The 13569-nt window shown below is 42.7% G+C and overlaps 1 protein-coding gene across 4 annotated transcripts in view; it reads left to right on the forward strand.

Annotated features, from left to right (window-relative positions):
- Nucleotides 1-13569, forward strand: part of OSBPL3 (oxysterol binding protein like 3) — a 191881-nt gene that overhangs the window by 153278 nt on the left and 25034 nt on the right. For all 4 annotated transcript variants that reach the window (XR_013337885.1, XM_077775315.1, XM_077775314.1 and 1 more), the window contains 2 exons: nt 1332-1582; nt 4959-5096. Coding sequence is in view for 3 of the 4 variants with exons in the window: in XM_077775315.1 (XP_077631441.1) it covers nt 1332-1582; nt 4959-5096 (389 nt within the window). In the remaining variant the exon portion in view is untranslated. The remainder of the gene's footprint in view (nt 1-1331; nt 1583-4958; nt 5097-13569) is intronic.

Consider the following 13569-nt stretch of genomic DNA (forward strand, 5'->3'; position numbering starts at 1 on the left):
CATAGCAAAACACATAAACTAATCGAAAAGTCCAACAGTAGATGAATGATTCAGTCGATTATGGCATATCCATAGCATGGAAGTTTTTTACAGTCATTACAAATGATGTTTTATTTTATTTTTTTATCTTTATTTATTTTTGAGAGGGAGAGACAGAGAGCGACCAGGGGAGGAACGGAGAGAGAGGGAGACACAGAATCCGAAGCAAGTTCCAGTCTCTGAGCTGTCAGTGCAGAGCCTGATGTGGGGCTTGAACTCATGATTCATGAGATCATGACCTGAGCCAAAGTTGGATGTTCAACCAACTGAGCCGGACCTAGGTGTCCCACAAATGATGTGGGACATTCTAAAAAGAAGAATTTTGAATAGCATGGAGAAGTAGTTAAGTGAATAAACAGAACATAAAAATAGACATGCTATATGGGCTATATGGATGGAGAAAATACTACATGAAAACACTCCAAAACATAAATAACTCATATGCAGATAGCGGGATAATGGATGACTTTTATTTCCATTATCATTTTTCTGTAGTAAGCACAATTTTTTTTTTATTTTTTATTTTTTTACAAATAGTTTATTGTCAAGTTGGTTTCCATATAACACCCAGTGCTCATCCNATGTAAGCACAATTGTTTTTATCAGAATTGGACATGATTTTTAAAAAGAGCTTAAAAGTTTTTAAGCAGGGTTTCAAATACTTTTTATTTTTATTTTTATTTTTATTTTAAAAAAATTTTTTTTTTTTAACGTTTTATTTATTTTTAGGAGAGAGAGAGAGACAGCGTGAGCAGGGGAGGGTCCGAGAGAGAGGGAGTCACAGACTGAAACAGGCTCCAGGCTCTGAGCTGGCAGTCAGCACAGAGCCCGACGCGGGGCTCGAACCCACGAACTGCGAGATCATGACCTAAGCGAAAGTCGGACGCTTAACCGACTAAGCCACCCAGGCGCCCCTCAAGTACTTTGTAAACATTTAAAGAGTTTAAAGGTATAAATAGTAACCTGCTGTGAGCATAGAAATCTAGTTTCCAGTTTTATTGTACGTGTATATAAGCGATGAGTCACTAGCGTCTGGGCAGGAACTTGAAGACTTCCCTTGTGAATAAACTCCATGAGTTTTAGTGCGTGTAATTTTGGGTACTTCATTTAGCAGTGCAGAATTCTTTCTATTTTCTGACGTTCGGTCACATTCCAGATAATTGATTAATGGTACACTTGAGTACTTGCTGGGTAAGGTTTTATTCATGCGTTTTTGTTTTTTGTTTTTGTTTTTGATTTAAATAATAAAATAAAAAGTCTTCTAGAGACAATGAGGCTGATTTCCCTTTCAGGGCCTGTGCTTGAAAGTGGTGGGGATGCAAAGTCCAAAAGAAGAAGTTGCTTGCCGGCGCCATGTCCCAACGCCAGTAACATCAGCCTGTGGAACATCCTGAGGAACAACATAGGCAAGGACCTGTCTAAGGTGGCCATGCCAGTGGAGCTGAACGAGCCTCTGAACACCCTGCAGCGGCTCTGTGAGGAGCTGGAGTACAGTGAGCTTCTGGACAAGGCCGCACAGGTCCCCAGTGCCTTGGAAAGGATGGTGAGGAGCCACTCTTGTGGCTGGGCTGTCTGGCCCCTGCACCTGCTGTTTGCGGGGCAGGGGNCTCCAGTTTTCGTTTGGATTATCCTTTCAGCGGGTTCATTTCTCACCAACACCTAGTTCCCCTGTGCCTGGGTGTTTTCAGTCACCTCGATAGAGTTTGCCATTTGGGGGAGCTTCTTAGTGACAGTTGGTGCCTGTGGGTAGTTCTACTCTGTGATTTTACGCTTCCCTTTTCTCCAGAACCTTCCGAGTGATCGTTCTGACATGCCTGGCTGGAAAACACTGTCTTCAGGGGCTGTCTGCATGTTTATTTTTACTATCCTGGGTGGACAGAATTTAATTTCCCAAGCTGTTTTTCTTGTCCAGGGTAAATTTCCCTTGAGAATGTTTTTATTTTGAGAGTTGTCCCACCAGCAACTAGATTTTGGGAAAATAACGTTCGAGATTTTTACATAAGAATGATTATCAGTCCACTCCCACTCTTAATCTATAAAGTTAAAAAAAAGTTCTACCTAGAAAAATTCACCCTCTATTCTCTACTCAACATTACTTTCAATCAAGTGATGGGTCTTCCAATGAAGGGGCTTCCAGGTGTTTCTAATCTTTCCCCTGTCTTGGGTGGAGATAAGGGGACCATGGTTCTTTTTTCAAAAAACTTTTTTTAATGTTTTATTTATTTCTGAGAGAGAAAGAGAGAGACAGCATGAGCAGGGGAGGGTCAGAGAGAGAGGGAGGTATAGAATCTGAAACAGGCTCCAGGCTCTGAGCTGGCTGTCAGCACAGAGCCCGATGCGGGACTCAAATCCACAAACCGTGAGATGACGACCTGAGCCGAAGTCGGACGCTTAACTGACTGAGCCTCCCAGGCGCCCCAAGGGGACCATGGTTCTAAGATGAGGGGCAAATCAGCCCTTTCTGTGACCCGCTGACTTTGTTCATTGAAACTGAGTATCCCTGCTTTTTGCTCCCTCGTACGTTAACCTGCTCCACAGAAGGGTCATTGTCTGGATGGAAGGCTGGTCAGTGTCTTCCCCCAAATGAAGAGTCTGTGCCCTGGGCATTTCCTGGTGGACCGTATTAGAGTCAGCACACCCCCTGGGCTTCACAGACCTGACTCTAAGTCATCCTCTCATGGATGGAGGACACCATTCTTTTCTAAATTCTAAGCATTCCTAGTTTTGACCCTCATTAAAACTTCATTATTTGAGTGATTTGAAGATGAAGGGGAAATCTAACTATAGATGAAAGAGACATCCCACTGTCAGTCTTCAGGGACTTCTCCATCACAGAGGCTTTCTTGATACTAATGATAATAAGAGTAGGAGAGAAAAAAACAAGCTCTCTGTGTGTGTGTGTGTGTGTGTGTGTGTGTGTGTTTTCTTTGTTACCCTTCTCTGGAGAATTTCTGCTGAACAAAGGGAGGCAAGTAGCTTTTAAGGCAAGTGTGAAAAGTCACCATTCATGGACAGTTCTTTTCTTTAAAGAAAAGATTGACTTTGAAGATGAAAATATTCTTCAAGGTGTTTCATTCTTGTGGCAATTGAGAGCCCCTTAGGATGTCAGCTGATTGATTGGTGGAATTGACCTTGAGAAGGAGTCTGAGGGAAGGCTTTGCATTCCAGTACAATGCATCTGGAAGGGACAGTACAGGCAGGCAGTGTGCAGGAACCCTGTCCGTGGGTCGTTCTCTGCCCTGCAGGTCAGCTCATGGCCCGGAATAGATTCTCTGTCATGTTGCCAGCCAAAAAGGAGAATGCTTCATTGTACCTGTTCTCTCCCTCCCTTCTCCCCCCACCCAGCATTATGGATGACACCAGGTTCTGTCATAAATCTTGTTATATTTTGAATTGTGAAGATGACTCAGGATCGATCCGACATTCCATAGAGACAGTGTGAACTTACTTCAACCAGTAACACACACATAGGGAAGCAAAGAGAAGAGCAGATACCCAGACTTTGAGAACAAAAGCAGAATTGAGCCTCCTGAACTGATTTTTTATAAGCTAACTAGATGCTCTACAGAATTTAACAGTGTGAGTGGTTAAGGTGGGTCCTATTGCAGAAGGGTTAAAAAAAGTTATGTGACTAGTAAACGCTTATGAAAGGCACTCAGCTTTTCCTCCCCGATATAAGAAACCCCATGAAATGTGCTGGGAAGGGGAAACATTGGGATTCTTAACTAGGTTCAATGTTCTGCACTCCACCCCCTGCCAAAAAAGGCAAAAAAAAATAATGCGTCTCTTTGGTGCCCCAAAAGGAGAACTTAACGCTGACAGCCTCACAGTGAGTGCTAATTTCATGTTTACCTATAGTATTTTCCTTCCTTTTCCTTTTGATTTTTCATTTTTCCTTCCGGAAAGCATGACTCTTTTAAATGCATGGTGCCCTGTCCTGGGCTTGTTACTTAGACAGGAAATTACTATCACAGATTTTCTTCTGTCAAAGTGAGTTTGTAGGTTTCTACAGTATGAAAATAGGAATGGTTGCTTGTTTCTGAATTTTGGGAAGTTTGGCTTTTAAAAAAAAATTTTTTTTAATGTTTATCTTTTTTTGAGAGAGAGAGAGAGAGAGAAAGACAGACAGACAGAGTTTGAGCAGGGCAGGGGGCAGAGAGAGGAGGATACAGAATCTGAAGCAGGCTCCAGGCTCTGGGCCTGATGCGGGGCTTGAACTCAGGAACCAGGGTTTCATGACCTGAGCTAAAGTCAGACGCTTAACTGACTGAGCCACCCAGACACCTCAAGTTTGGCTTTTTTAATGCTCTTCTTCTTTCTCCTTCCTGAAAATTAGGATTCTCAGATATCATTGGGTTTAGAGGTACTGGACTTAGCTTAACAGCTCAAAGACAGGGTAGTTCACTTGATAAATATCCTCTTGAAAGCTTCTTTTTAGGCATCAGAAAAGATGGACAGTTTGAAAATATTTGGTTCACTGGTCTCTGGGCCAAGGTGGACATTATTTAAACCTGCAACTTTAAGGTGAGCCTGGGTGGCTCAGTCAGTTGGGCATCCGACTTTGGCCCAGGTCATGATCTCACAGTCCATGAGTTTGAGCCCTGCGTCAGGCCCAGCGCTGACAGCTCAGAGCCTGGAGCCTGCTTCAGATTCTATCTCCCTCCCTCTCTGCCCCTCCCCACTCACACTCCGTCTCTCTCTCAAGAATAAAATAAAAAAAATAAAAAAAAAAACAGTAAAAAATTATACCTGCAACTTTAAGCCAAATTTGGTTTCGTGGTCCCTAAACCAGAGACAAATCGGTGGCTTTCCAAAACAAACCATAAAGAGAGAAATAAAGGCTTTGTTTTGTGTGTGTTTTTGTAAAACAATTTCTTGGCAACTGAGAAATAATAAAGTTCTTCCCTCCTTCCCCTCAGGTGTACGTGGCAGCCTTTGCTGTATCAGCGTATGCATCTAGCTATTTCCGAGCCGGGAGCAAGCCCTTCAATCCTGTTCTTGGAGAAACCTATGAGTGTATCCGTGAGGACAGAGGCTTCCAGTTTTTCTCAGAGCAGGTGGATATGTGCCCTTTCTGTTTGTTATGTACGCCTTTTTTGTCCACTGGTACTGGAGGAGTCACTCACGCCTTCTATTACGTGCGCTTTTGAAATATTTATTGTCCACCTTTCACTAGCTTTAAGGCAGCTTAGATAATTACAGAGCTTTTACACATAAAGAGAAGGAGCGATTTCCCTTCACCTGAAACCTAGCCTCCCCCAGGCACATGAAGGTACTAGCAATGCCGAGCATGCCTTTGACCATATGCATCAACAGCGCCCTTTGTATTAAATCATAGCGAGACAACTTTTCAAACTGTGATTTTAGGTTTTAAAGTAAGATGCACCCTCACTCGTTGACATGTCCTTCTAGAGGATGCATGCTCCCATCAGATGGATAGCATCAAATGACGGCATTATTCTTAATCTCATTTAAGAGGAAGCATTCATTCATGTATTTATTTAATCATTGAACCTTTCCCGAGCGTGTAACACATATCCCACCTTGTTCCAGGTGTGGGGAGACTGCAGTGGGCTGGGGGCCATGTCTGTCTTCCTCTACTGGATGGACATACTTTATACTTATGTAGCCTGAGTTCCTTGAGGTTCCACGAGATGTTCCCACCTAAGCATTAGCAGGTAATAATATTTAGGAACGAAGAGCAGGGTCTCTGGAGATGGCCAAGGTTCAAATCTCAACTCTACCTCTCACCAGGTTTGCAACCCAGCTCAAGTTACTTAGCTTCAGTTTCCTCCTTAAAGTGGAAATAGTGACAGTGGCAGAGACCTCAGATGGCTTTGTGACAGTTAAAAGAGATACTCTCTACAATGCACTGGGTATGGCATCTGATACGTGGAGTATAAAGCATTATATGAGTGTCTGCTGTCATTATTATGACAGCATAGTTTGCAACAGCAGAATATTGGCAACATCCCAAGGACCTATCAATAAAGAATTATTTAGCTAAAATAGGATGTGCTGATACGGAAAATAAAAAATAATCCTCACACCCCTGCTTATGACAGAGACTGGATACGTCCATGCTCTGTACATCCCTAAATGTCAACCCAGGAACATGAAACACAATTGCTTTGATACATTTTTCTCCTCCCACTTCTTCGAAAACCAAGGAAAAACGGGTGGGTTGTTAGAGTATTGTTTTCCCTCCTGTTGTCTTGCTGCCGCCTTTATCACTGGATTTGCTTTTGGAGGGTAGGAACAGAAAGCTGGGTAGCTGAGAGACTTAATGAGTCTGTTGCTTGTCTGAACTATAAATTACAACCAGTGTCCTCTGAAACCCAAAGGAAAATGAATATATAATAATCCCAAAGCACATTTTTAGTACATTTCCAGTTAGAAGCTAAAACAAGAAATTAAACACTGATATTGGGGGTGTGGGGGGTTAAATCAGTAGTTAAAAGCATAAGATAATTAGATTCAGATTCAACTGGTTTATTTAAATACTAATGCTAAAATGGAATGAGAATAAATGAAAATATAATTTGGTTACCATGGCATTATATGCACTCATGTGAAAAAATAAAGGCCAAAAATAGCCCAGACTACAGCAGACAATCAGGAGAGGATGAATGGTATAAGGAAGAGTAGTAACGTGAGCTGGTGTAAAGCTGGGCTTCAATCCTGTGAGCCCCTGATGGAACAAGGCCAAATTCAGGACCTGCTTATGTACCTTCAGTGGGGCCATGGAGAGAGAAAGCAGAGCTCCTGGGCATGTGGGCACAAAGACAGAAAGAGCATTACATAACTCAGTCTTTGGTTCCATGAAATGGATCCCAAGGAAATAAGCAAGAAAGAGATCTGGTCATTGTTAGTAGTAAAGGGTGAGCTGGGTGTAATGTAGACCCTCTTTCCAATCCTAACCCCACCCCATACTCTGTGTGTGACCTTGTACAAGCTACTTAAACTTTCTGAGCCTTAGTAGCATCCTTATAAAGTAGGAATGACAATGCTTAGCTCATAGGTAGCAGTGAGGCTCTAGTGAAATAATACACTGAGATGTAAAATACTTGCACTGAAGACAAATGTTCAGCACATGGTTATTGCTCTCATATTTAGAGGCAACTTTTTTTAAATTTTTATCTTTTCTTTCATAGTTTATTGTCAAGTTGGTTTCCATATAACACCCAGTGCTCATCCCAACAAGTGCCCTCCCCCATGCCCATCTCCCCCCTTCCCCTCTCCCCCACTCCCATCAGCCTTCAGTTTGTTCTCAGTATTCAAGAGTCTCTTATGGTTTGCCTCCCTCCGTCTCCCCAACTATTTTTTCCCCTTCTCCTCCCCCATGGTCCTCTGTTAAGTTTCTCCTGTTCCACTTACAAGTGAAAACATATGGTATCTTTAGAGGCAACTTTTAAAATGCTTTTTAATATGGAGTGTTAAGAATAGTAAGTAAGATATACTGTATCTAGTCCACTAATTCAAGTGGTTTGAAGGGGGCATACTGTCACTGGTGAGGCTGACAGAAAGCCAGCCATGAGGCAGCCGTCAGTGACACAGCTGATGTCACTATGGTAGTCCCAGCGATCCTGCTCATATGGAGCTACTTCACCTGTCTGGAATTTAGCCTGTGGCCTCTGATAGTCGGTTCTTCTACTACACCCAGCAGTGGATAAGTCTCTCAGGCACAGACTCATCCTAGCTGATCCTTTAAGAAACTAATACATAGGGGCACCTGGGTGGCTCAGTCGGTTAAGCCTCCGACTTCGGCTCAGGTCATGATCTCACGGTTCATGGGTTCAAGCCCCATGTCGGGCTCTCTGCTATCAGCTGGCTCAGAGCCTGGAGGCTGTTTCAGATTCTGTGTCTCCCTCTCTCTCTAATCCTCCCCTGTTCACACTGTCTCTCTCTCAGAAATAATTAAAAATATTTAAAAAGAAAGAAAGAAAGAAAGAAACTGATACATAAACAGGAATGCTATTCTATGCATTTGCTATAAAAAATAGACCTCTTATGGGGACCTGAAGGCCTTGGTCACATGACCCACATACTTTCACCATAAACAGATAACTCGGGAACCCAGAATTTAATCACCAGGTAAGCGTACAATAAGGAGGAGAGGCGGCTGTGGAATGGAATGTGCTCCACTGCCCGTTGCCCCAGATGTGGAAAGGGTTCTGTCCAGGGATCTCCTTTTCCCGGCCACCAGGAGACACTTCAGTTCAGCCTCCTGCACCCCCCTCTCAGCCTTGTTTATGATGACCAACCAACCCACTGTGCAAGAAAACCTAATTTAACACATCTAAAGAGTGTGCCAGGGTGTGTATTGTGTTTCATGATTGTACCTGCCAGGATGGCCCTTTTTGCTTCCGGCCTAGGAGATAGTCTCCCTTTATGGAGACAGCATGACTCTGCCATCATGCATTATATACACATGATAATACTTCAGCTTTCCGAGTTTGGGGCGATAATACTTCAGCTCTCAGAGTTTGAGGCCTGCTTTGCTTTATTTTACCTCTCCACAGTGAGTAGAGTTTACTGAATGCCAAATGTAGTAAACTGGGTAGGACTTCCACATGAGTATTTTAGGGTGGAAGTTTATTCTAACAAGATCATTGATAGAAATCATGTATCCAAGTGAAAGGTCAAGGACCTGGAAGGAAACAAGGGGTAACTCGGCTCTTGCACTGAGTTTTCTAGATTTGAAAAGCAGTATCTGTCCTTTCCTTTAAGCCGTTGGATGTTGCTGCTTTGCGGTTTGGTTGGGGATGTGGATGTTCGAAGCAGTCATTGGCCAAAGAAATTGAAGTCATTGCTACTTCACAGAGTTTGGCTACATCACAGTTTGCTCCTTTACATTGTTTCTCACCTAAACAACCCCAAAAAGCAATATGAAAATGACTCATGGGGTCAGAAACCAGAGAAAGCATTTGTTGTTCACCCTTTCCTCACAACGATGAACTGCTAGGTTTGTGGAGTGCTTCATGCTCTTCAAACTTGTACAGGGTCTTATTTGATCTTCAAAAGATCCGCTGTGTGGCAGGTGAGGTGAGGATCAGTTCTAGGCGAGAAAACCGAGGCCTGGAACATTAGGACCTTCCGGTGCCCCACACCGGAAATGGTGGGATGTTTCCATTCCAGTGGCCTCGCTCCCTCACCTTTCTTGGGGTCTCCTCTAAGTAGTTACTCAGAGCTGCCTGGGCCACTGGCCGCCAGTGGAAATAGAGCATCATGTGCGCTGATCAGACCCTGGGACTTGGCCTGCCATTGTCACTGACACCTTTCATCCTCCAATCCACGTAGGACTTTGTTCCCAGCTCCCATTGTGGTCAGGGGAGTGGCCTTTGTGAATGAGCAACATTCAGGAGTAAATTATAAACAATCCTGTCCTGTGTTCTAACCTCTGGCGGTTCCACCTTCTCTGGGGAGGAGTTTGCTTGGTGCCAAGAAATGTGATTCAGCCATGGTCGTCTAAATAAGCTTACAAAAAGGGAAATTCAGAAAGGACTTCCTTTTTCCGAAGTCCTTTCTGAATTCCCCCTTTTTCTCCTCCGGGACTAAGCATCCTGCTGGCAGGTTCTTCCTTACTCGGTTCCCCTCCTGCCTGGCAGAGAGCTAGCGAGCTGGCTCGGGGCTTCCTCAGGGACAGGACAGGTCAGAGAACTTGTTTCAGTTAGCTTTGCTTCTCTTTTTGTAACTTTGGGAAAGGTTTGGAATCTAAAGACTATGCAGTTAAGCTATTACCTAAAAGTGGCTATTCCTGGTTGATCACTGTTTGAGTCATTTTTACCATATATCCCCCCCACCCCTCCCCAGACCCTCCTCTCCCAGCCATGTACTGTTGAGAGTTCATGACAGAAAAGCCAAATGGAGTTACTGAAAGTTACTAAAATGTAAGAGATTCAAATGAAGTCTTTTTCCCTTTGCTCTCCAGCCTCAGCCCTTCTAGCTTTTCGGTTACTCATCAAGAGAACATACATTCTTGGACAGACCTATAAATACCATTCCTATCACTTCTCTCCCTCCCATCACCTCTGAATGGTTCTCTTATCTGCTAGTAGGCAGAGTCAGTTACTACTGATTAAAGTGGCATCTTATTTAAAGACGTTATCTGAAGGGAAATTCAGGCTCTTCAAATAAAACTGGCAATAAATGGAATATAAGGCAAGGAAACCAGCGCTTTTCACTTCTGGTGCAAGTCCTCACTTCATGTGTTTTTGTTTCTCTTTTTGGCAAGCAGCCATGTGTTTGTCAAACCAAGCGATTAACTCTGAACATGGGGGAAGAGAAAATAACTGGCAACTGCATTCTCCCAAAGATCAGGCCAGCATCCTTTGGCATCACCCTTAATAGCTTTTTCTTAGAATCCATATCCTATTTATCAGCAAATCCTGGGGTCTTCTTCCTTCAGAAGCCATCCTTCCAAAGCCAGCCATTTTCACCGCCTCCCCCAATGGGGCTGGCCTGCAAGCCCAAGCCAAGGTTAACAATGACTGGGATTGTTGCAGTAAATAGACTCATTCACTGGTCTCTTGTTTCCATAGCCAGTTCCTCACCCAACAGCCAGAGCGATTGCTTCAAAATGCAGGTAACACCTGCTTAAAACCTCCAATGATTTCCCTTGTCACTTGGAGTAAAATCCAAACTCCTGGCCATGGCCCCACAAAGCCACCCCCCTCCCTCCAAGATGCTAGCCCCAGAGAGCATGCCTGTCCCATCTCTGCTCGTTCAGCTTCAGGCACACCGGGCTTTTGCCTCTCTTAAAACATACGGGGAGTTTGCCCGCCCTGAGCAGTGCCTGCGTCCTCCGTCTGGGATGCCCTTATCCCAACTTTCCATGTGGTTAACTTCCATACTTCTCTCTTAGCCCCAGATACTTCCACCGTACAGTCCTACCTCTACCACCATGTCTGGAATAGCATTTACCGTCTCCCATTCTCACATCTTGCTTTCTTCTTAACACATGGCCCTACTGACAAATTATGTACTTATTTCTTTATTATCTACCTTGCGATCATGAAGATTTTTATTTCTTTTATTTCTCATTGTATTCCCAGTGACTAGGGCAGTGCCTGACACATCATATGCTTTTTCTTTTTTCTTTCTTTCCTTCCTTCCTTCCTTCCTTCCTTCCTTCCTTCCTTCCTTTCTTTCTTTCTTTCTCTCTCTCTCTCTTTTCTTTCTTTCTTTCTTTCTTTCTTTCTTTCTTTGTTTCTTTCTCTCTTTCTCTCTTTCTCTCTTTCTCTCTTTCTCTCTTTCTCTGATTAGTAAATGATGAATGCTGTGGGAAGAATGGCCCCTGGGTCCCCTCTCTGCATGATTTCTGACCTGGCACTTGTCCTCTTGTCCACAAGCTGCCCTTCAGGATAGGAGGTGAGTCTAGAACTAGGAAGACTAAAAAATTAGGTCTGGACAACTGCAGAAGTGATGGGCCTAAGGGATATTTTTCTAAATCTAAAAAAGATATACTTACAAAAATATACAAATATTGAAATATATTCTTTCCCCATCTGCTTCTCCCCATACCACTTGCCTCTTCTATAAAGTACATTCAAAGCATAAATCAAAAATGATTAGGCCATAATCAAAAATGATTATTGATTAGGTTAAGTCTTGAGATCTACAGATAAACTGTAAGACTTTTCAACCAGTAAGGGAAACTCACTGGCTTTGGGCTTGTGGAAAGAAAGATGCATATAAATACCTGCACAATAAACCATATATACTAATTTCCTGAATGTTTAGGAATATTTACCAATTAGAAATTGGTCTTATTTGGCTGGAGTGGAGAGAAAGAGGTGGAGAGGGATGCTAAAAACCCATTTAAATTGGATTTATCCAGTAGCCTGAAAGACAAGACAGGGTCTGCTTCAGGGCTGTGTCAGTTCAGACTCAAACTCAAAATTAAATGCCTTTCTGGGTTACATCTGGGTTAAGCTATAACAGGAATAGAAACTCACCCAAATCCCACACTAAGAAAGGTTATATTGTGCCCATCATTCTCTACTCCAGTAGATTTTAGAAAGAGTGCCATCAACAAAGATTAAATTATGAACCTTGAATTACCCCCTTTTGATGGGCCCTTTGAGTTAGTCAAAGCCTTGATATAATCTTTTTTTTCAATTGGCTGACATTCACTGATGCTAGGACTTGAAGACGACTTTGGGAATAGATGTTAGGTTTAGAGCATTTTGAAGTCAGAGGGACCCCCAGACCTCATTTTACAAAGGAATAAATGAGACTCAGATAGAATAGGTCAGACTCAAAAGATTCTTTGTCTAAATATCCTCAAGATGAGATCTTAATGGGGTGCAGAGGCTTTGGGATGGGACCAGAGCCCAGCCTTGAGAACAGCCATAGCGAGGCAGCTAGGACATAAAGCAAAGAGCATTGGATTTGAAATCAGAGGACCTTGGTTTAAAGCACCAGCCCTTGTCACTTGTTAACTGTGTTGCATTAGACAGGTCCTTTGTTTCCTAATTTATAAAATAAGGCAAATGAAGACACAAGGTTACCACGATAACTAAGTAGAAATACTACTCATGAAAAATGGCTAAAATTTAGTGTCGGCCCCTTCATACCAGTGTATCATCCTGACATTTTACTTGTGTCATCTTTTTGTTTGCAAAGTCACTGGCATTAGCCCTATTTTACAGATGAACTAACTCAGGCCCAGGATGTTTAAAAACTTGCTCAAGGCCATTCTGCCAGTGGATGGTGTTGCCTGGTTAGTGTTACCTGTATCTATGGAACCCAAAAAGTGCTCCTTTGTTCCCTGACACTTAACACAGCGCATGGCAGATGTTCCAGAAATGTTTCATTAATAAATACCTGTTGTGAGGGAATATATCAAACAAGACACCAATTTCATTTTCCTGGGAAGCATTATAACCTTCTTAAAAGCAATGTGCACCAAATAAATCACTCCCAAAGCCCTTTTTAAGCCAGAAAAAAATAAGCAAAATCATTGATATTGTGAATGTTGAGATTTATTCATTCAGAATACATCCTTTGAACCCATGTAGAGGCATTTTGCTAAGATCTGACACGACAGTTTTAAAAGGTTGAAGTTGCATTTTTATGGGACATATGTATGCTTTATGGACTGATAGGGCTTCTTTTATAATTCATATGGGCAATATATTTATTCCTGTTTTATGGGATTTAAAATGATCACAGAGGAGGTTTATAGTTTGTATATACTGTATTTTGCTTTAATGTTTACATTTGGCCCCACCTATAAAATGCTAAATTCTTGATCAAGGCTATGAACCCTACATTTTACTACATTGTTTCTGCAGGAATGAATATGATCTACTTTAAAATATGCCTACACTATTGGGGAAGGGGAACATTCCATAGCTCCTCACCTGCTGCAGGAGGAAGGGAAGGGAGGTAGGGTATGGATGTTCTGTTGACTCATTTAGTTTTATATGATCCCAAGGTTTAAAAATTAGCTCCACTGTTTTCATTGATAGCTGGGGGTGGGGTAGGGGGAGGCAGTGGGGAGAAAAGGGAGACAGGGATGCAGCA

This window comes from Crocuta crocuta, unplaced genomic scaffold (assembly GCF_008692635.1).
Source record: "Crocuta crocuta isolate KB4526 unplaced genomic scaffold, BGI_CrCroc_1.0 scaffold197, whole genome shotgun sequence".
NCBI classification, from domain to species: Eukaryota; Metazoa; Chordata; class Mammalia; order Carnivora; family Hyaenidae; genus Crocuta; species Crocuta crocuta.